This window comes from Falco peregrinus, chromosome 4 (assembly GCF_023634155.1).
Source record: "Falco peregrinus isolate bFalPer1 chromosome 4, bFalPer1.pri, whole genome shotgun sequence".
NCBI classification, from domain to species: Eukaryota; Metazoa; Chordata; class Aves; order Falconiformes; family Falconidae; genus Falco; species Falco peregrinus.
This window is the reverse complement of record NC_073724.1, coordinates 115,145,774-115,168,505: the sequence shown is the minus strand read 5'-3', so window position 1 is coordinate 115,168,505 and position 22,732 is coordinate 115,145,774. Positions and strand designations below refer to the sequence as shown.

The 22,732-nt window shown below is 36.6% G+C and overlaps 1 protein-coding gene across 11 annotated transcripts in view; it reads left to right on the top strand.

Moving 5' to 3' along the window:
- The window catches only part of PICALM (phosphatidylinositol binding clathrin assembly protein), a 71,217-nt gene that overhangs the window by 26,242 nt on the left and 22,243 nt on the right, over positions 1-22,732 (top strand). For all 11 annotated transcript variants that reach the window (XM_055801779.1, XM_055801778.1, XM_055801776.1 and 8 more), the window contains exons 2-12: positions 3,677-3,819; positions 6,207-6,282; positions 7,527-7,629; positions 9,830-9,923; positions 10,433-10,544; positions 11,876-11,982; positions 13,245-13,286; positions 13,980-14,065; positions 15,278-15,401; positions 15,740-15,876; positions 18,194-18,294. In XM_055801779.1, coding sequence (XP_055657754.1) covers positions 3,677-3,819; positions 6,207-6,282; positions 7,527-7,629; positions 9,830-9,923; positions 10,433-10,544; positions 11,876-11,982; positions 13,245-13,286; positions 13,980-14,065; positions 15,278-15,401; positions 15,740-15,876; positions 18,194-18,294 — 1,125 coding nt within the window. The remainder of the gene's footprint in view (positions 1-3,676; positions 3,820-6,206; positions 6,283-7,526; positions 7,630-9,829; positions 9,924-10,432; positions 10,545-11,875; positions 11,983-13,244; positions 13,287-13,979; positions 14,066-15,277; positions 15,402-15,739; positions 15,877-18,193; positions 18,295-22,732) is intronic.

Below are 22,732 nucleotides of genomic sequence, written 5' to 3'. Positions count from 1 at the left end.
AACTTCTAGCAAAATCTAGTTTTGACATCTTGGTTGAAATTTGTCTGATATAGGTAGGTGAATGGAGTTCTTCAAAATGTAAGTCTTACCACTTAAACAGGTCTAATGCTTTGAAATCTTTGTAAGTATATACTCCTGTTGGACTACTCTTTTGGACTTCTAAGTTACTTTGTAAGTGACTTCTGGTTTTGCCTGTCTTCATTTTTCTTATTTTCTTTCCATAGACAGTACATAGAATTGCAGATTAATTGAGGTTGAAAGGGGCCTCAGAAGGTCCTGTAATCAACCCTTTGCTTAAACCATGTCAAACTTTAAAAGATCTCGTTGTTTATGGGCTCTAGTGCCTGACCACTTTCATCATGAAGTTTTTCAATTTCTTCATCTGGTAAGAATTTCCCTTGTTGCAGCGTGACTGCTGCTTCTCATCCTTTTGCTGTGAACCTCTGAGAAACATCTGACCGTGAAGGTAGCGTTTATATTCCCCCTCCCTGCCTTTAGCCTTCTGTTCTGCAGATGGACTAAACTAATTTCCTTCAACCAGCTCCAGCTACATCCATGGATACGACTGTACGTTCATTGTTGTCTTATCTTCCCTCATACAAGTCTCCCAGCCAGCTGCAAGCTTTACTTAAAATTCTTGGTGCTGATTGCTGCCTTCTTTGAAACAATGATCAACGTTTATTATTTAATATCTGTATGCTGTGTGTCTTACACTGGAAATTCTAACAGCCTTTAGAGGGTTTGTACTTCCCAGGAGAGCTTTTTTTTTCAGCTGTGAGGTGTTGTGGGCATTAATACAGAAAGCCAGTAGACTGAGTAACTTTCCTTTCTGTAGTATTGATGGGGGTAAGTATTCAATCCTTCTCATTCTCTCCTATGACAAGACGACCAAACATTCAGCACACTTTCACCAATGGTTATTCTTTTTTGTTTGCTCGTTATTTTTTTGGATTTGTTCTTTTCTAAGGTTAAAGCTATTCCCCTTAGCACTGTGCCCTTTGGTTGTATACATGCCTCTGGTATTGGTCATACCATACCCAGTAACTAGCAGACTTGAGATTTGTTGCTTTGGGCACTTAGGCTTCAAAAATAGGTAGGTAGTATTTTCATAGGTGGGTGTGAGATGAGTTGTGTGAAGTGTAGGATGTGAAAATAATTATATATTTCTTCCTCTCCCTTAATGAAGGATGTCTGTGGGAATAGGATAAATAAGCAAGAACACTGTATTTGACAGTCCTCCTGAATAGGTGGTGCAGCAGTGTGGGCTGCGGGGGACTGTCTTCTCTTCTGCTGTGTCTGTAAGCTGCTGCTTATGTTATGGTTAGCACAAAAATCGCTGATCTAGTTTAATTTAGCTGTGCAAATATTTCTTTATCTAGTTAGCATTGCTTGTGCAAATACTTTCAAAGAAGCTGTCAGACATAACTTTTCTGAAATGTATATAACGTAGGCACTTTGGGTTATCAGGACCTACCAGATTATTAAGCATCTGTGCTGTTCAGCCTGCATTTTGTAGAGAAAGAAACTTCATGTTTTGCTAAACTTGGTTTGTAGTAACTGGTATCGCAGTGCCTCTTCCCCTCGTTTACATTTGTAAATTTATTTCCTGCCCTTCAAGGCTAGACTTGCCTGTGTACTTCTGTTCTTGCCTATGTTCTCTCCCAGTTGGCTACCAGTTCTCCTTTGTAATGTGCCTCCCTCCCAAGTTCATTCATATTCTTTTCACATAAACACTCATCAATTCTGTGAAGGATGATTTTCTGCTGGGTTATAGAGCCTGTTGTTTTTGGGTTTTTACACACTGTAACAGATACCAAAACATGATTTGAAGGTCCAATGGTGTTTCAGACATTTCTTCTGGCACAAAATATCATCTAGAATAGATGTTATTAAAAAATATAACTAGATAGTGGATTTTCAAGGGGCACCTCTTTCTTTGTTACTGTTGACTAGTTGGCAAATGTTGCATTTAAGAATAGAAGTTCTCACTTTCTCATGTGCACTTGCATCTCTTATGCCAAAATGTATGACGTGACATCCTGTGATGCATATACCTTTATATTTAATATGCATTCCTACCAGCTAGCCTTGCACAAAACTGCTTGGGCTATTACTTAGGTGGGAAGACCTGACGATTAAGAAGCTGCAGGGCTTGGTTTTAATGATCCAGTTCAGAGCATGCCTCTTGCTGAGTAATATCCTAGCATTGTCCTAACAGCCCCAAATCATCTTCCAATAATAGATAACTGACTTAAAAATGAGGTCATGAATGCCTGTAGTCATCAGTTTTGCTTGTAGATAAAGGAATGGCTAATCTCTCTATCTCATCAAATTTTGAATGTAGAAATCATTTCCTGCTTGCTTCCTTTAATACTTAAACTTGTAAATAGCAGCCTTTCAGTTTAGACCATGCTAGTTTGTGTAGCTGTGCTTTCCTGCTTCTCTGAGGGCAGCCCTGTCTTTCAGGAATCCTTCATGATGAATGATTGTTCAAAGCACAATACAAAAGTGTCTTCAAAGGTTAAATATTTGCCTTCAGATTAAACAGATACTTCCAGTTAATCTTAGTAGCCCATAGGCAGGCATAGGGCTTACTCAGGTCGTGATACTTACTGAGCTATGGCTTTTGGCAGGGCTGTCAGTTTGAGTGAAAATTACTGTTTTGTTTTTGGGGATGGTAATAGTAATAAAATGTCATCAGTACTATGTTGCATTAAGTTAAGCTTCATGTTAAATGCTAGCAAGCTGTGTTATTTCACATCTAGATGTTAATACAGTGGCTCCTGTTGTATTTGTCACTAGCATCATGATCTTAAGTCATCTCTTCCTTCATCAACATTTGGAAATTACTGGATTATTGTATATGGCTATATTGGTTGTATTGTAAATATGGCTCTTTGTTTTTATACAGTTGTGACGGTAGCAAATCTAGATGAAAGGCTAACTTTAACAAATATTTGAAGTGTTGCTAGATCTTGTCTACTGGAAATCCAGGTTGAACAAAAATTGGATAGCTTTGTTTTAGCTAGTCAGCCGTGGGTTTTGGTGTGCTTCTAAACAATCTTTTCAGAGAACAACCTGGTTTGTTTCTAACCAAATTCATCTGTCAGCCTCTGGCATTGTAGCTAGAGGCTCCTTTTTCACTTAATGTTTCCTCTGCTCTTTTGAAGGTGTTGATTGCATTGTATCAAGACTAAGCAGTATTTAGATCTTTTATTACACGCATTGAACCAACATCTACAAGGCTTTACTGGTCCATTATGAGGTCGGAAATCTGACGTTATGGTTAATTCTAATCATTATCTTCCGGTAAAACTTGATTAAATGGCAAGATGTAAGAATTATTTTGCTATTTAATGCTTCAGATGTTTGAAACCTGGGAGGTGTTAGTCAGAGATAGTGTAAGTCATTATGGTACTTTTATTCCAGGGGCACTTAAGGCAACTGCAAAAGCAATTGAGGAGCTGGAATCTTGGCGGTGAGCAGAGTGGAGTTTGTATTACAAGGTTCTGGTAGACCAGTGCCATGGTGCTTTTCAAGAGTTAACTTATTTTTCTGGAAAGTCCTTCAGTTTCATAGAAAAATATTACAAAAAATATCAGTACACTCATTTTATATAGTATGTTACTGATCTTCCTTCACAGAACTCATAATAACAAAAATTTCTGTATTGCAGATTTAATCCAGTGCACAAATGAGATGAATGTGAACATCCCACAGCTGGCAGATAGTTTGTTTGAAAGAACTACTAACAGTAGCTGGGTAGTGGTCTTCAAATCTCTCATCACGACCCATCATCTAATGGTGTATGGAAATGAGGTAATACAAAAACTCCTATGTCTGAGAACAGTTACAGCACTTCATTGCTATAAATGCAAGCTAAATGCTTCCGCTAATTATCTTTGTAAGAAAATCTTTATTTTTACCTTTTTGTCTAACTCTGCATGAACACAGGTCTCATGTTTGTCTGCTTACTATGTTTCTACTTTAAAATCTGTAATTCTAGAATTAAAAGTCAGTGTTCTGAATGCTGGAGGTACATTGGGTTTTTTTCTGTGGTGTTATTCTCATAATGAAACAAACAAAACCAACAGAACTTAACTTGAATGCTGAAAATAAATGGAAGGTTCATGCTCTAGCTAATCCAGATGGTCTTTTCTCCCAGATAACTTGATTCTGAACTGATCTTAATCATTACACCCTAACCTTTTGCATTGAAGACAGATGTATGCCTGTGAGCTGGCTTTGTGCGTGAACATATAAATAACACCGAATACTGTACAACAATTGAACAAACAAACCCCCAGTTGACAGAAAAAGGAATAAGCTTGTTTTGTTCCACAGCTTGAATTCCTATCAGGCCTTATTTTTCAAAATATCAAGCCAAGCATAGCATAAACTTGAATCTTTTGCATTTAAAAACCCAAACCAATATTTTTAAAGCTTTCTTAGGAAGTGTTTGTAAACATTTTTTTACTGCAAACAGTCAGTATAATGTAACCTATATGAATATTGGAATTAAGAGGGATAGCTTTAGAAAATTACAGGCAGGATTTTGTATAGAGGACCAAAACTTTTCAATTCAGGTTGCATTCAGAGTTCTTACAGGTTGTGTAACTGCTTCCTCTGGCTGAATGGCTGGGTTGTGGGGGGGTTAAGTGGTGGGGTTTTTATAAGTATACACATATATATATATATATATACACACACTGGTTTTTCTTGCAGGTTAGCTGCAGAGTGGTTTTGGTCTTATGAAAAATCTATTCTTTGAAGCTAAGTAAGCCACAAGAGGGCAAACTTCTCATGTTGACTTTGAGCGTTATCTATCACTGGGATAATTGACGCTTTCCAAAATAGTTTATACACTCTTGCTGTGCTTGCACTTTGAGTCATATAAACTTTAAACTGATACCAATACACTTCATAGTAAGTCAAGGTATTTCATTGGACCACTATCTGAAATCCTTTCTATTTTAAGAATAAAACTGCCAAACAAATCTTGTTTGCCAAATGTGTTACAGAAGTAAGAAGATTGCTGTTCAAGATGAAACTTTTCTAGATGAAGCTAGAAATAGTACTTGAACAACAAACATGGAAATAAAGTGCTTAGAGGATCATGTAGGTTGGAAAAGACCTTTCAGATTGAGCCCAACTGTTAAGCTAGCACTGGCAAGTCCACCACTAAACCATGTCCCAAAGTGCCATGTCTACATGCCTTTTAAGTATCTCCAGGGATGGAGACTCGGTCACTTCCCTGGGCAGCCTGTTCCAATGCTTGAAATTATGAAAACTGTGAAATTATTTAAAAGTCTAGAAGTTTGTCAAGAACCTGTAAATCTTTGTAGAAAAACCTGAAAAGCATTTGGTCCTCCAGATTTTGCTTGCTTTATTTACAGCAAAGGGCTGAGTGCCTTTACTCCAGTCTTTTTTTTTGATGTAACCTACATTTATGCTAATGAAAATTATTCAGTAGCACATGTTATGCTAATCAGCATTATTTTTCCTCTGTCAAAATGTTATTGCAAGTGAATGATTGGTTTATTTTTGTAGGAGCTCTCTATACAGTGGTTCATAAGACAAAACTATTTTTTCTACTAAATTAAAATGTGGTGCCAATAATCTGAAATGTGTCTTTACAAGATGAAAATAGCATTCATTAGTTTTGTGAAACGTAATTTGGAATTGTGTGTAACTAAGGAGATATACTGTATGATACTGTGTTAATGCTTTATATGGGTTCTTATGTTTATTTAAAGTTTGATTTATAAGCAAAAACCTTTATATCACCTTATTTTCCTATTTAAGCTAAGTACCATTACAAATGTATGCTGAGCAAACATTGGTAAAATGCAATTAACTGTTACAAAATTGAAGTCAGTGAAACAATTGTGAGCACATAAAATGAGAATGTATTTGGGAGATTTTTTTCCAAAGCTTCCAGTTCCATACTCTGGCTTAAAATAAACAGTGTCTTTAATCAGTCAGAGGCCTTCATGCAATATTTATGTGACTTTGATTTGTTCAGATTTTTACATAAAAAAAATAACTAGCTTCAGTTGAAAATTCAGCTGACTTTTTGTAATAGTTTCCAGGTTTGAGATCAGTCTTAAAGCTTAAAAGTCGGATAAAAAGTTTCTAGTACTGTTACCTCAGTTCCAGCTTATTGGTAATATAGTAAAAGCATTCAAATTTTTCCTTTCATCTAGCGTTTTATCCAGTATCTGGCGTCCAGAAACACATTGTTTAATTTGAGCAATTTCCTAGACAAAAGTGGATTGCAAGGTAAGGCATCTTTTTCATTGAAAGTTAGTAGTGTGCTGGGTGACGGTAAATGCAACTTGGTAACTCTAATGGACAGTGTAATTTAAGAAGTAATTTTTTTGTCGGTTTTACCTCACACTGCATTTCTTTAAAATGCAACTGCGGTATGGCAGAAGCTGCTGGAGGAATTTTTCATGTTTAATGGAAAGCTTACTTATAAATGCTTCTGACTTAGCTAAACAGATCTGACTTGTTATTCCTCTTAGTTTTGAAGAGATTTCTCCATTTGCATAGGTATATTTTGATTAGTAAGTTAAACTTAAAAAAATGCAGCGTATGTACATCAGATACAGCGTCTCAGGGAAATAAGAGCTATGTCTAAAAAACCCACCCCAAAATAACTTTTGGGAAATAGTTTGAAGACCATTCCATCCATCTTTGAGACTAATTCCATGGGCAAGTAAGTTTTTTCTCTGGAAGGGTATTTCAGTTGAAACATCTGAACCGAACCGTGATGCTGCAGTTCAGTGCAGTTCTGATCATACGTGTAGCTGTCGTAATTATTTTTTCCTCCCGAGGTTGTTTCTTACTTTCTGCATTACTTCTTATGTAGCTTCTTCTAATTTTTGCCAGGAGTTTGCTGAAACAGGCACACAGGTTGGTTGCCTGGGAACAGAAACCTCTTCGGTGTTAACCAAGGATCTACCAAATTGCCTCATTTTATTGAGTCTTAATTTCCATAGTCTCAGTATAGATTATGAACAGATCTTTTTATTTTTCTGTATTCTTAGATTGACAGTTATCAAAATATTTCCTGTTGCCACTGTTTTAAAATAGAAGAAATTCTGTCATGTCTTAATGTTGTCTGCAATGCCTTTTTTTTTTGTACTCAGTTGCAATTGAGAGGATGTGTTGGGGAGTTGATGCAAACATCTTTGTGAATGCATCATGTAATTTTTTTGATAGTCATTTATGTTTATATTATGAAAGAACTTGCATACAAATGCTTTGTTTTGCTTTTGGAAGTAATTTCCTTAGAAATTAAATGTAAACTTCTGCGTAGTTCAGGTCTTCTAGTTATTTGCAGTATTTTCTAATTTACATGGTGAATTTAATGAAGTGCACAGTCTTTCATAATACATTGTATTTTTGCCTGATTCTTGATATTTAATGAAGCTGTGTTGTGTTAATATCTTGCAGTTTATTTAGAGTAAGGTTCTTGAATTGACTGGGTAAGTAACAAGCTTCTGAAACTTGTTTTTTAGGTTATGACATGTCAACGTTCATCAGACGGTATAGTAGGTATCTGAATGAAAAGGCAGTTTCCTATAGGCAAGTGGCTTTTGACTTCACAAAAGTAAAAAGAGGGTAAGGACTGGATTTTGTTTTGCTTACCTTAAGGTTTTGTCTTATGTCCTGTAATTCAAGTGGAAAATGCCAGTGTTGGCTCTAGCACAGCAGAGACATGTGCTTTTTTCAGTTGAGTATCTCCTGTGACACAGAAAGGCTCAAGTGTCCAGTTATGTGGATTGCAAAAATATTTCACTTCAGTTGTTGTAATTTTGCTTCTTTAAACATTAACAGTTTAATATAAAGAAATGAAAAATGGTATATGTCAGAGTATATGTAAAAAAAAAAGTTTGGACAAATCTTCCATGATACATCACAAAGTTACTTTGTCTTGCACGTAATATAGGGGACTTTACAATTTACTGATGTTTCTAGCTCTGGAATATTTAAATGACAGGTGTTTTGTGAAATACCTTGCAGTCCTTCTGGGTGTCTCTATTCTTGTTTCAAAATATCTGTATGAAGTTTACTACCTTTGTAAATGTAGTGCAATTCATACTTTTAAACAGAACGTTGCGGAAGATGGTATTCTCAGTTTATCTACAGGATTAAATTTTTCCCTGGAAAGTGAGCTCCTTTAAGAGAAATGAGTTGTTTGAGACTAGGTGTCTGTTTACATATAAAATAAGAGTGCAGAGCACCAGTAGTTGAGCAAATTAAATGTTATAGTGGATGATAGAATTAATTGGAGATTTCCTTCATTGGGAAGGCTGGAGAGTATGCACTGGTCACCGTTGAAAGTCTTTCCCTCTTTGTCCATTATCTCTCAATGCTGTGCTTTTTAAAGTTTAAAAACCTAATTTTAGTTTTACATTTGGGCATTCTTTCTCATCCATCCATGGGTTAACTTCTGTTGAAGCTAAAAACTTAATTCTTAACCCACAAAAATCTCAAACCTGTTAAATAACTGCAGTAGTAGGCTGTCTGATGATGCCTTGTGTTAATGTTAAAGGCATTGGGAATTGGCCTGGGAGCACAGTCCAAATACCTTATGCGTCCTTGCTAATAGCAGAGTCTGATTGGTTTTGAAGTGTGATGATAAAGTAAAAGCAGGGGGAATGCTTGGGCCTCTTTTGCTCTTTCTGCCTTTAGAGATGGTTGGAGTCCCAACAGCACAGAACCCTTTTGCCTTTTCAAGGTGTAGGATGTGTGTGTGGTCAGGTATCTGCAGATACACTAGGGAGATACGCAGTTGTTCTATAATCAGAAGTTTTAGGCCTAATGAGGTGAATTATTTAGCCTATAGCATGTGCCTAGAGGTCCTTCTGTGAGCCAACAGGGCTAACTGTTCTGGTGGCAGCAATCGATCTACCTTTTCCACACCTTGGGTTTTTTTTTTCAGGGCCCATGCCCTGCCACATTAAGCTCATTGCAGTTGCTCTTTGCTGTTAGGAGGGAGTATACAGCACAAATAGAAAGCTGGAAGCAGCACGCTTTCCATTGCTTTCCAGCCTGGAGAAGAGCCACAGCCTTTTCTGTGCAGATGCACTGCAAGATCTGCACTTGCAGGAAACATTTGGTTTGCTGTGTGCATGCTGATGAACTGCAAGTCTGTCCAATTTGTCTTGCAGAAAGCAGTTGTTTCTTGTTACTGAGGTGATTTAGTCTTTTTCTCCATTGTTGCTTTTCTTGGATAGTTTTGGTATTAATTTGATGAAGTTTTCTCAAATACACAGGCAATCTTAGTCTATTCAATCTGAACAATTAATAAACAACCAAATATTGGTAGTCAGCCATTAAAAGGAATTGTCACGTAGTCTCTATAATCTTTCTGAAAAAACTTGAAAAACACATTGCCATATTTGTTTGTTCTTTCTTACTGCTTTTAGTTGAAAAGAAAATCATCCAAACTGACACAAAATAATAATCAGGTGATTGGAAAGCGTGTAGGTGAAAATTCGCTTCATAAATAACCTTCCGAGCATTTTTTTTGGTCGCCTGATGCATCATAGCTCTGCTGTGTTTCTGAGCATTATCAGTTTCATTTCCTCTGAATGAAAACTCAGATTCATATTTTGGCCAAATAAGTCATTGCTTGGGTACACTGTGGTTATTAGAGTTGTATTGGCTAGCCAGCATTCCTAAACACCAAAATGCCTGCTCTGAATGGCAATGATTTAAATGCTTACTTTGACCTACTTTAATTTTCTACATTATGTTTCTTACTATCAGTTGCCTTCAATTCAGGTGAGGAATTTTATTTTGTTTTGCATAACAGGGCTGATGGAGTGATGAGAACAATGAGCACGGAAAAACTCCTAAAAACTGTACCAATTATACAAAATCAAATGGATGCACTTCTTGACTTCAATGTAAGTTTAGTAGCATGTATGTGGCTAACATACTGTTGGCTTTGTTGTACAAACCTGCACAGACTTGTAAAATAGGTTGAGATTAAAGGTTTTGAACTTGGTTCTGTGTTATCTGCACAGCTTAACACAAATAGTGTTGTTCATTGGTATACCCCCAAGAAATCAGAAAAAAGAAATATGATGCTCACTGGAGAGAATGCTTTGTGCTGAATTAGTGGTGTTTGTTATGTACACTGTGTAAGAATTGTTTGTTCACTTGAAAGTAGTTTATTTCTGCCCTTTGTCTTCTAGTTACGTTAATGTTAGTTAAGAAAAATGTCTGCCAAAATGATGTGATCTAATTCTGTGCTGCGAGATCCTGTGTTGATTTGCTGTACTGCTACTTTCCACTAATAGCCAGTGAGATGACTGGAAAGCATGCCTTGGGATAGACTACTGGAGTTCAGCTAGAAGTTTTCCAATGAGGAATCAATTCAGTGAAATTAACTTTTTTTTTCTGATCTTCCTAGGTCAATAGCAATGAACTTACAAATGGTGTAATTAATGCTGCCTTCATGCTGCTCTTCAAAGATGCCATTAGACTGTTTGCGGCATATAACGAAGGGATTATTAACCTCTTGGGTAAATATAACTGCTTTCTGCAATGTTAAACTTTGGGGAGGGAACTCAGTAAACAGTTGCAAAGAGCTGAAATAGTTGAAATAGTCGAAATAGTCTTACTGTAAAACCTGAAAATATTACTGTTACTTCCGATTCAGATTTATTTCCAAGGTTTTTCTGGCCAATTGCATTTTCCATTGCATTGTTTACAGGTATGAAAGCAAAGCCCATTCAGGATTTTCTTCACTTAACTTTTTTTTTTCTTGCATTGGTGCTTTGTGGTTTGGGTGTGGGGTTTTTTTTGTCTCATTGAACTGTATGGCAAATGTGAATTATGGTATTTGTTTCTTTAAGAAACAAGATCAGACTTTGTTTCTTTTAAAGTGGAATAAGTTATGTTCAGTTAAAAATTTGTAGTCACAGTATCTGTGATAGCTTGGCTATTGAAACTCTAATGTTGCTTGGTTTTATAGATTGGTTAGCTTATGTTTCTAGAACATATCTTACATTTTAAGGGGAATTACAAATTCAGGGTTCAGGCCCTTTCACTTGCACACACTGGATACGCAGGAGAACATAAATTTGGAAAATAATTAACTTGAAAGTAATCTGATTTGCTTGACTTGGTTGCATGCTGTGATTGGATCAAGCTACCTGATTACTGTTATTACCCAGTGCTTGCAAAACAGAAGGCAAAATCCAGAATTGGTAAAGGACAGTCTGAAGTCAGTCTTTTTCGGTCTGAAGCCCTCATCTGCTTCTTTTCACTCACTAAGAATTAGCATGTGGGTGCCTTTGCTCATGTTTTGAGTGAAGCTTAGTATAGAAACAGGCCTTGAAAGTGCTGTTTCGAGAAGGGGGATGGGACCCTCTTGCTTTTAGCATGGGTGTTTTGTAATCAATTGCACTTCATTGTAGACTGCACTGCAACAAGAGGCATCAGTCTGGCAGAGTATCAAAATCCTGTGTGACATGTGGCCGCTGGAATAGAGTAGATGCTTGACAGCCAGATTGTAAAATTGCCTTCCCTCCCTGCCCCTGCCAAGAAGATAAATTTACATTTTTCCGGGTGGCCTATTGTTAAACTTGATTGCCCTCTTCAGGGTGGTTATGCTTTTGTGAGATCTAGTACCTGCAAGGTAAGGTGCGGTTGCATGCATATGATCATTAGCTCCTGTTCCAAGAAGCTTTTGTTGTTTGGTGCAAGTCAGGCATATTGACTTCTGCAGTAAACGTAATGAAACAGATCTGCAGGCATTTTCCATTTGTCTTGGTTTACGTGCTTTTACTTTGCATATCCTTTGCAGAATGCTTGATTTCTTACTTAATGTGAGTATTCTTACTGTTCATAGAAAAGTACTTTGATATGAAAAAGAACCAGTGCAAAGAAGGCCTTGATATATATAAGAAGTTCCTCACTAGAATGACACGGATCTCGGAGTTCCTTAAAGTTGCAGAGGTAAACTTCAGTTAGCCAAACTATGCCCTTTATTTGAAGCCACTTATAAAGTACTTGTTTTCTCGTAAAGCAGGTAAGTGTTCCTTCCAGCCTAACTGCGGTTCAGTCAAGGGTCATCTTCTCAGTCTTGACCCTGGTGATTAGTTCATTTCATGACTGTATTGAAAAACCTGGCTGCAGAATGTTTGTTTTATCTTTTACTGAAGGAGGGTGTATAAATATGCATTTTAAAACTTCTTTATTTTGAATTATATATATTTTTATATAATAATATATAATTAATATATTTTTATATTTTATATAAAACTTCTTGGTTACATAATAATTGTGAGCTTTCTTTGAAGAATAGCCTTGCTTTAAACAAATAAAGTAACTTCAAGGTCATCTGCTGTTTTATATGATTCTAGCTGTATTCTAGTTTGACATCCACAATTCTGCCATAAGTTTTAGATGAAATAACAGCTTCACAAGTAAGAAATTGAGACAAGTAGATGAATGTGATTTTTTTTTTTAAGATGTTTTGGCTATAGGTGTCTTCATAGATGAAAAAGTAGTTACCTCGTAAAATATTTTTTGTTTTATTTAAAATATATTTAGTCTGTTGCATTCTTGTTTGTAGAGCATTGCTGACTTGATATTCTAGTATTATGGAATTCCTCAGTTGATGTGTTCCTGTTCTTGTTTTGCCTGCCTTCATTATTCATACCTCTCTTAACAAAGAAGTTTTAAAGCTTTTCTCACTGTTCTCTGTTGGAGATACTACCTTCAGGTATCTTCAGTGGATAAGACTATCAGCTGAAGTGGAAAGTATTAATCTTTCTGTTGTAACAATATCTATCCTGCTGCAGGATATCTTAAGTTTAATCTGCATTTTAGAAAACTTCTTTACAGAACTTTGAAGGTGCTTTGTTTTAGCAAATGCATGCTTTATATCGGTAGGTCTGAGAACTTGGCGCATAAATTGTGGGATAGGCAAACTGCTCTAGTCTTAAGATTCTGAAACACTTGATTCTTGCTCTGTTCTATTTATGAGGTTGTATCTCTTAAAATATCTCTGTAACACACCTACGTCAAATGTATATACATTTAACAGAAGAACGTATTAAAACCAGCCATTATAGAGTCAGACTGTTCAGATTTAAAATGTAAATGGACAGGTTTGTGCTTTTTACATGACTTCGTCTTAATGTTGTTTGCTTTTTGAGCATCTCTGCCTTTAACAAAAGCAAACAGGTTCTAAAAGCTCATTTGTTTTATTACAGCAAGTTGGAATTGACAGAGGAGACATACCAGATCTCTCACAGGTAGATAAACCTATTATGTGTCTGCCAGTTACGTGTCTGTTTTGGGGCTGCATAATCAGAAAAACTTGGCATTATGGCATTCGCTTATGCTTTGTGTACACTGTCACCAAGTTTTTTCCAAGCTTGTGATTAAATCCAGCCTCTGTTAGAACCTGGCTTCTATATGCAGTGATCCTATTGTAAAAAATCATAGATAATTTCTGTCATACTCCTGAGTGTTAAGACAACATTATTTCTATCATCCTTGAAGATGCAATTAATACCTGTGAGTTCATTTTAAGAAGCTGTGTTTTTTAGCAAGCTTACTTCTGGCTACATGCCCATTAAATCATTGTGAAGGCTTGCAGAGCATGTGCATAGAAATGATTTCAGGTACAATCTCCTCCTTAGTCTCTCTTGAAATACTGACTGCTTCTGATTGTCTGCTTGCTGGTTCCTAGCTGTTAATTTTAACATCTCTTGACATATTTCAGTACTTACTGGTGAGTCGTCATGACAGAGTAATGTAGTGAGGAGAGTATATCACCTGATATTTTAAGTAATTAAATACATACAGGAGGCCAAGATGCTGTATAAATATTCTGAGCTGTTGTACCAGTTGCCCTTACAGTTGCATTTTCTGAAAGTCTTTTAACTACTGATTTGCTTTCCCTTATGTTCTTCAAATCTGATCCTGAATGTTTCTTTTTGCAGGCACCGAGTAGCCTTCTTGATGCTTTGGAACAACATTTAGCTTCTCTAGAAGGGAAGAAAATCAAAGATTCCACAGCTGCAAGCAGGTGCTTATGCCCTTGTCCTTTTAAAGAATTGTTGAATTGAATGTTAAATCCATTATTTTTGACTACGTTATGAACTATGGTTTGTGTAGGTTACATTGAAGACGTATTGACAAGTTATCATGTGTCTTTTGCTGAGTACTTAAGACAGCTTCTTCCAGGTCAACAGAACTAGAATCTAAGGAGCTGCAAGCACTTGCTGTAGAATCCCTTGTAACATCTAATCTTGAAGTTCTGAAGAGAAACTAAGTTTTTTCACTTACTGCCTGCAGATGTTAATTTTATGTTAACAATTAGATTTATATAAGGTATGCGACATTTATTAATATCCTTAAACTTTTATATCTCAACGTTAATCCCTTTTTTGTCAAAAGGAAGGAAATGCATCCAGAAGTCCTTATGTTTAATCCCCAATTACTTTAAGAATGGATTCTTAAAGCCATATTGTATATGATAAAAGGCATTCACTGGTTTTTGAGTGCTTGCTAAAACACAAAGTGCAATCCAGAGAAGTCCTTTAGGTAACTAACTTGTTTAAATTTGAAGAAGCTTAATACTGGGGGGAAGACTTTCAAAATTAAGTAGTGTTTCTTTATTGCATGTTCAAAAAAAAAGGCAGTAATATTTTGGTTTTTTCATGGTAGTGACAATATCAGGGCTTAGCACCATTTCATTAGCTGCTTTTCAGAATATTTGCTTTCTTTTGTAGGTTTACTTCAGTTTTTAAAGTGTTTGTTTTAAATCTTCTTGCATACTCAAATGTGATGATAAATTGCAAACTTTTCCTCTGGGATATGCTAGGTGCATTGATAGTTTCTTAACTAAACGTGTGAAGTTAGCAGCAGTTTTAATAGGAGCCCAGATTATCGGAGATTCCCATGTGTCTACAAATAATGCCATTTTAAACAAAGAAGAAAAGAGCAAAGACTTCAAACATGAATTCTGTGATGCAGTTCGGAAGCAAAACATTTCAGGGGGGAAAATCCAAAATCCGGTGTATCGGAGTAAATAGTGTGATTTCTAGGCATTTTCATTTTGCAGTTCATGTGGTGTGTCTTGTTAAAACTTACCACTTTGTATTGTGCAGTGTAAGATACAGCCAATGTTACGAAGAGTTCAGGAGGAGACTGGGTGGATACAAGCAAAGTGTTCTTTAGATGTTTCTATCACGTGTCACCTATTAACAGCCAGCTTTTCTCCTGTTGATTACTTTAGGGCTACCACCCTTTCCAATGCAGTCTCTTCCCTTGCAAGCACTGGCTTGTCCCTCACAAAAGTTGATGAAAGGGAAAAGCAAGCTGCGTTAGAGGAAGAACAGGCTCGCTTAAAAGCTTTAAAGGTAGGCATACAGAATTTTAAACTGAAAACACTTTTCCTATGTTCTTATTAATAGGTTATTAGGATTCTTAAAGGAGCAAAGGGGAAAAAAGTTATTAATACTGAACATGTACTGTTGGTACAGTGCTGGAAGTAGAATCTTACGTACTTATACCATACAATTTGTGGAGGGTTTGTTAAAATAATTTCTGAAGCATTTGTGGCACCAGTGACTCTTGTAGCTGAATGCAGAGTGTGGAATAAATAAAAAACATTCTTGAGTTCCGCTTTATTTATCTCCAAAGTCATATACACAAATGCTGTTTCTGGATTTCTTATGCCAGCTCACTTTCCCAACAGGAACAACGTCTAAAAGAACTTGCAAAGAAAACTCATACCTCTTTAACAACTGCAGCTTCTCCTGTGTCAACTGCAGCAGGAAGCATCATGACTACACCAGCCATTGATATTTTTTCTACCCCTAGCTCTTCAAACAGGTATGCTTCATGGTGTTGCTTCACTGTGAGATGCATAGCAGCTAGGATTTCCTCTTAATTTCTGTTGTGGAGTGTACAATGCAGAAGGTTGGGTATAGAGTACATTAGTGATGTGATAAGAAATGATGTTTTGGGTAAAGTTGATGGGGAAAATAACCTATTACCATAAATAACGTGTTTTCATTGTCCATTTGCAAAATAGTTTCTGATACGAACCAGCTGCTGACAGCCCATGTAGCTGTTCTTAGTCGGTGAGCGAGTTAGTTGTAAACAACACATGCTTTGTCCCCAAAGAACTGTACGAGTTAATTTGGGAAAAGTTGAAAAATTTAGTTTGGGAGATCATAAAGATAAAACTGAATTTGATGTTGCATTTATAGATCTTTAAAAGTAGAGTGGTAACAAAGTTCTTGATAGATTTTCAGAAAAAGGAAAGCCTGAAACAGGGTTTGAAAGAAGAGGCAGGTTTTGCAGTCTTGAGTTGTATGTGGAACATCTCTGTCTGCAGGGACTTGCAAAGATAGTGCAAGAGTACTTCCTGCACACTAATATTGATCTTTGACTAGCAGGAGCTGTTGGTATGAGTAAATGTGTGATCTTCATTCTGTAAAATAACCTGTCAAATCAAGCAGTAGCAGAAGGTACAGTGCTTTTATCAGTATAGAAGGAAATAGCCCTCTGAAAGCATATTTTTGCTTTGAGTGTGATTCTAAACATAAAGGATTGCTTAGTAGTTAAAACTCACATAAGAATGTACTTGTCTTTTAAAGTAGTCAGCACTTTGACAGCCACCTTTCCCCATTAGAAAGATATTGTAGGAATTTACTTGACACTAAATATGTAGAAAATAGTTGAATCATGTATTGGGAGCTAGAGAATCTTGTCAGTGTTAGTAACTGAAAAATTTTCTTGAAAAAAAATTTTATTTTAAATTGCTTGTTAGAAGCCAGAATATATGAAATGGATGTATGCTTTGAACTAGTAACTTGGATATCTGATCTTGCTTGTTATGAGGTTTGAAACATAGAAGCATCTGATAAAGCTTCTTTAAACAGCCAGAAATGCTACACAGTGAAGACAAGAGCATTTTCTTCTAGAAAAACAAATGCTAGTTTTTCGTCATGTTTAAATTCAGTTGCTGGCAGCATGACTGCTGTGAGCAAAGACCAGATTTTACAGCAGTAGCTGCTATGAAAGGGATATGTTGGGTCATCAGATCAGTTGCTTGCTATTAGATGCAAAGTCTCTGATTAATCCTTATCACTAACTTGAGCAGGCTTTACCTTGAAAATCATCTTGTTTCTGCTGCTCACCTTACAGGGCTGTGCCACACCGTGCTGCTTTTTAACAGGAGCAGTAGTGGCAAAATGTGATTTCAGTCACTGTTGAAACAAAATAGTAAAAACTGAATGATACAAGTGATTGGGTCAGCAAGTGAATATACAGAGATCTAGGATGTTCCTACTTGCCTTTAAGCTCGTGCCAGTCCCATTTGAAAAGATGCTGGGTGCCACAGTGACTTAGCTTCTGTCTGTGGTAACAGCTGTACATGCAAATTTCCGTTCATTTTGTGTGCTAAAAAGTTCTGGGTGAACCCAGTACTCCATTTATTATCATTATTCAAGACTAATTTAAAGTATGAAACATGCAAGAGGTTGAATTTTACTGTTCCTGTTAGACTTGTATGTTAAACTGCTGCAATAATTTCGAGACTTCACTCTATTTTCATGTGATGGTCTTAGATCTCAGTTTGGTTTTGAATAGTCTAAAATGTGCATTTAAATAAATTTTCATATGACTGATGTGTGAGCAGGTGTTTCAAGGCTTCTTATATTTTGCTTTCCCCAAAGTTCTTTAATAGCTCATTTTTCAGTGGTGGTTGACACAGTGGAAAGATATGAATTGTGGAATTTAGATGTAACATTTTGGTGGTGTAGCCCACTAGAGTTCATTCTGTCAGTCTGCTTTTGTCATACTGCGGGACTTTCACGAGGTTATTTTAAAAGTTGAAGACTGCTGAACATAAAATGCTATATCCCTGGTGTTGGGCTGTGAGGAAGATGAGAAGACTGGTTGTCTTTCTGTCTTAGCTTTGACTAAAGTCACTTGGCGTAACACAGAATTTAGTTTGCTTAATTAACACTTTTCTGCAGAACTGAAGATGTGAAGTTCACCACACTTTCTGATTTTGGCATCATTCTGTTTTGTAATGACTAATTAGTAACAAAGCTTTTCTTATTTTTGACAGTCACTAGTGTTTTCCTTGCATTGTAAACTGTAATGAAGTTCAAACAGTTGTATTAATTTATCTTTGTAGCACTTCAAAGCTGCCAAATGATCTGCTTGATTTGCAGCCAACTTTTCATCCATCTGTACATCCTATATCTGCTGCTCCACAAGTAGGAAGTACCTGGGGAGGTAAGAATTCTGATTGGGATTAAGGTTCTAATTGCTATGGCCATGTTCCTGTAAATGTTTCCCCTAGTCTGTGGGCTATTTCTTCCTTAAGACATCTTGCAAAGACAAGCTACAAGGGATGCGGATGAATGATGGGAGCAGAAAAAGTCAAAGCTAGGTATGAATTAAAGTAATGTAGCAGCATGTGGGGATTACAGAGCATTTCAAGATGAGAGTCCTTAGTAGCAAAGTTACTTTAATTATTGACCAGCCCTGTCAGCCCAGCCTTATATCTGTTGTCCTCAAAAGTATGTGAGAAGTTGGTTCTGTCAAGATGTCTGCCAGAAAGCCCATGTTGCACACATGGGAACTTGCACACAGAATTTTAATACACATTTTAAATTTTGTCTGATGTTAAATCAAATAACGGTTGATGATAACCATTGCAGGTGATAATAGAGCAGAACTCGGATGAGGCCTGAAAGGAGGTATTTGTGATAGGCGTGCATAGAAGGAAAGAAAATTAGTTACGGAGTTGGTAACCAGAGTTAGTTACTGAAAATACAGTAAGGCATCTCTTAACTGAAACCCAGCAGAGACTCTGTAAACTACAAAGGCAAATTAGCAAAAAGCTATGGTTGGATCTCTAAGTGAAGAGACAAAATTTATAAGGAACTTCCCCCCCCTCTTATTTTCTCCCCCTTCCCTCCAAAACTTATTTCAGAACACCCAAATTATCATTCTGCCCAGTTGCTAGGGTGGACTTAATGAGTTATACTATTTTATTGACATAGGGAAGTCCTTAAACCAAGGAGGCAAGCAAGAGCATTCTAGGAAGTCATGAATGTTACTTTAATATTAGTTTGAGTGTTAGAGCTTTTAGTCATTTGCTTGAAGCCATTTTTCTCTTTGCTGCTTTGCAATGTTTCAGAATGCTTCTGGTATAGGTAACGTTGCCTGCTTACACCATAAGTTATACTGGTGGAGGATTGAAAATCTCTTACAAAGATGTTTCTTTTTACTTTTCTGCATAAGTGGCATGTAATAAGAGTAAACTCCTGAACTATGTGGCTATTTCCAGGTTATTTTTTTAAACATAAATCAGATGCTTGCAAAAATGCTTTCTTTTATGATGTGAAAAATTGGGGGTGGTTACTTCAGAAAGTTTCATAGGTGTCAGAAGAATCCTGTTTTGAAATTTTACTATTTTTTTGAGCTATAGCTTTTCCTATATATCTTCATAATAAGCAGTGTTTGTATTCTACTTTTTTATTTACTTTTTGCTGCTGTACTTTGTTTTGTGTACCTTCTCACATTTGTTTGCAGAGAAATAATACGCAATTCTGAGTGATGGAGGCAATACTAATATATGTGGTAGTGTCATAAATATAGTTGTTTACTTGTCCTTTAGTTTCGAGCAGTGCATCTTTTGAGAAAGATGCAGTGAGGAGCTTATGGAGTTATGCATACAGATTTCAATGTTTAATAGGCTTAGAGTTCAGAAATGGAGGAAAGTGTTTTGACTCATCTTGTTTGCTTTCTGGAAAATATCTTCTGTTTCAGCTTGTCCTATTTGTTTCATGGCTGAGAGATAAAAGGGGAAATTATCTTCCTCTCGAAGGTCACATCACAGTCTAGCATTTCTTTATTAACCTGAAAATTGAGCCTGATGAAAGTCTGTGTTTGTTCAGTGTTGTTACTCCTGGTAAGAGTCTTCAGTAACAGTCATTGATGTATCTGTTTACTATTGACATATTTCTAAATACTTCTAAGATTTAATTAACTGTGAAGATGTCCGATTGTGCTAAAATTTTGGGCTGAAATTCTGAGATCACCATTTTTTGTTACTTTTCATAAAAAAAAAAAAGAAAATCTCTTCAGCTTTACAGACATGAACACTTACTTCACAGAGGTGAGGTAGATAAGAAGTGCTTTCCACATTTTACAGATGGGGAAATCTGAGCAATTAACTGACTTGTCTGAAGTCATACGGCAAGTCAGTGGCAGAGCCAAGAATGGAACCTGAACTATTTCCAGTCCTGTGCTCTAACCACTGCACAGCATCCCTCCCTTAGGTAATTTTCTGACATGATGATGTTTTTATTTGGTGTATATGGTGACTTTGAGAAGAGTATCAGACCGGCTACAAGCTGCAATGGACTAAAATCAGTTTACTGTTAAAAATTTTATGCAGCAGCTCTTAGGTGTATAATAAAAGGATAAATTGTTACAAAAGCATCATATTTGGGTTGCTGCCTTTTGTCTTGTGCTTCCAAAAATGTTAAAGCTAACAGAGTTAACAACTCCCAGAGAATGGGTTCTATAATTTAATTCTGGGTTCAGGTTATTTTTTTTTTTCAAACTGTAAGATGCCACTGAAAAACCTTTGTCATTGTTCTCTCAGGTAAAATACTTCTAGTTGGAAAAGTTAAAGGTACAATTTTGCAAAATTCAAGTTACTCTTTTTAAATGCACCTGGATCATTAACCCTTAATGATAGCCTGAAGGTGCAGAGTGATTCCATTGACACAAACAGGTGCCGTGTGTATTCAAGGATGAAATTGGGCTTTAGAAACAGAGGTGTTGCTGTCAGGAGAGACAGCAATTTTTAGAGTTCTGAATATGCAAGGCTATAAATTACCCAAACCCAATTAATTTTCAGTTACCTTTGTCACTAGCATTGGCAGGTTTTGAGACTTGGACAAGGTTGAACACACTGGCTAGAATTAGAATGAGGCAGACAAGGGAAAAGAGTCTGACAACAGATTATCAAGACTTTATCAGAAATGTAATCTACAGTTGAATTGCATTGTCTTACTAGTCAAAACACATGAAACTCCATGTACAACCTTGGGATTTGGGAACAGAAAGTCTGTAGTAATTTTCCTGTTGAGTGCATGTGTAAAGTCATTCCAGAGGACAGTAGTTTCAGCCAAATACGGTTAATAACTTTGTCCTTTTTAGCTTTATTGTTTTTCTGAGCTGTTTATTGAGATTGTTCGGAGACCGTTCCAGCTGTGTCTGGTATATGTGCCAGCTATCAATCTGTACCTAAACTTCAGAAGCAAAGCAACTGTATCGGTGTGGAGATAATCATTCTGACCTGTCTGTTTGGATTTTTTCCAATTATAAGGAGACCAAATAGAATGAGAAGAATGTGAAGCAGCAACATAAAAAGCAAGCAGGAGCTGACTAAAGGATAATCTGACCTGGTTTATTGTCAGGTCTCATTGTTCTACAGCTTCTAGGATAGTATTTGAAGCAGACAACAGTTTTAAGCAGTACCTGAAAGCAAGGACTCTGTTCAGGTGGCTGGCTGATTGGCATGTCCACAAGTGCATTAGGTGGTAATATTTCTGTCTAAAACATACATAAGACAATACAAAGTGTTGTATTGCTGATATATATTACAAATACTATATTAGTTTATTCTGTTTATCCTTTATTCGGTGTTGGACACTCATTTTGCTGACTGAATGATTTGGAAAAAGGCCTTTTAAGGTGCTTTGCTCAGTCTTGCAACATAGCCAAGCAATTTGGGAGAGAAGTCGGGTCTTACTGAAGATACCTTGAGTTTGCAGCAAGTCAAGGCATGTATTACGCTGCAAAGAATAATGCAGTTATTGTAAAATTTAATTTTCTTTTGGACTTGCTTATAACTGAAATCTACATGTTATCAAGCTGTGTGGGATTTATAGCTAAGAATCAGGTGGTCAGATTCAGGGGGAGAGAATAATTTGCACTTTCAAGCTGCTGCACACATCATGGTAGTATTTACAAGAGTTGCGGATAAATCATTAATCTAACCAGATTTAAAAAAGAAAACCATCCAGAAACTGAAATACTTCCAAAAAACCCAAACAAACAAACAAAACCTCTCCTATAATTATTATTCAGACTTTTCTCTGTAATGGTTTTGCCTAGAAAAGCAAGTTGCAGTTCTAGGCGCTGTGATAAAACAAGCAGGGCTAGATGCAACTCTCGCTTATTTCACTAGCAAGTTCTTGAGTTTTCCATCAAGGATGCTTTGAAGCCAGACAGCTAAACCACAGCTCCTTCTGTCAGCAAGTATTGTAGCTGCCTTTCCTATCCTGTTTATCTATTGGATCCTGGAGTACAGGAGTATTCTAGCTTGGCAATAGTATCAGTCTTCAGGAAACCTTGAAACTCTCCTGTGTGCCTTGGGAAGTGACTCACAGAGCTCCAAGTTTCCTTCATTCCTCAGTATGGTCTGACCAGTGTTGTTTTTTTTTTTAATCAGGAACATTTTCCTCATCACTGCTCACTGGTTGTTGTCCCTCAAAGCGGAGTAGGCTTTTGCTTGCTTGCAGCTAATGGCATATCCTCAGTAAGCTTGTTGCTTCTGATGCCCCAGGTAGTAAGGAAAGTGCTGTTGTACTGTATGTTACCTTGGTGTATTTGCAGCTTTTGAAAATTTCATGATGCCCAATAAAAAATA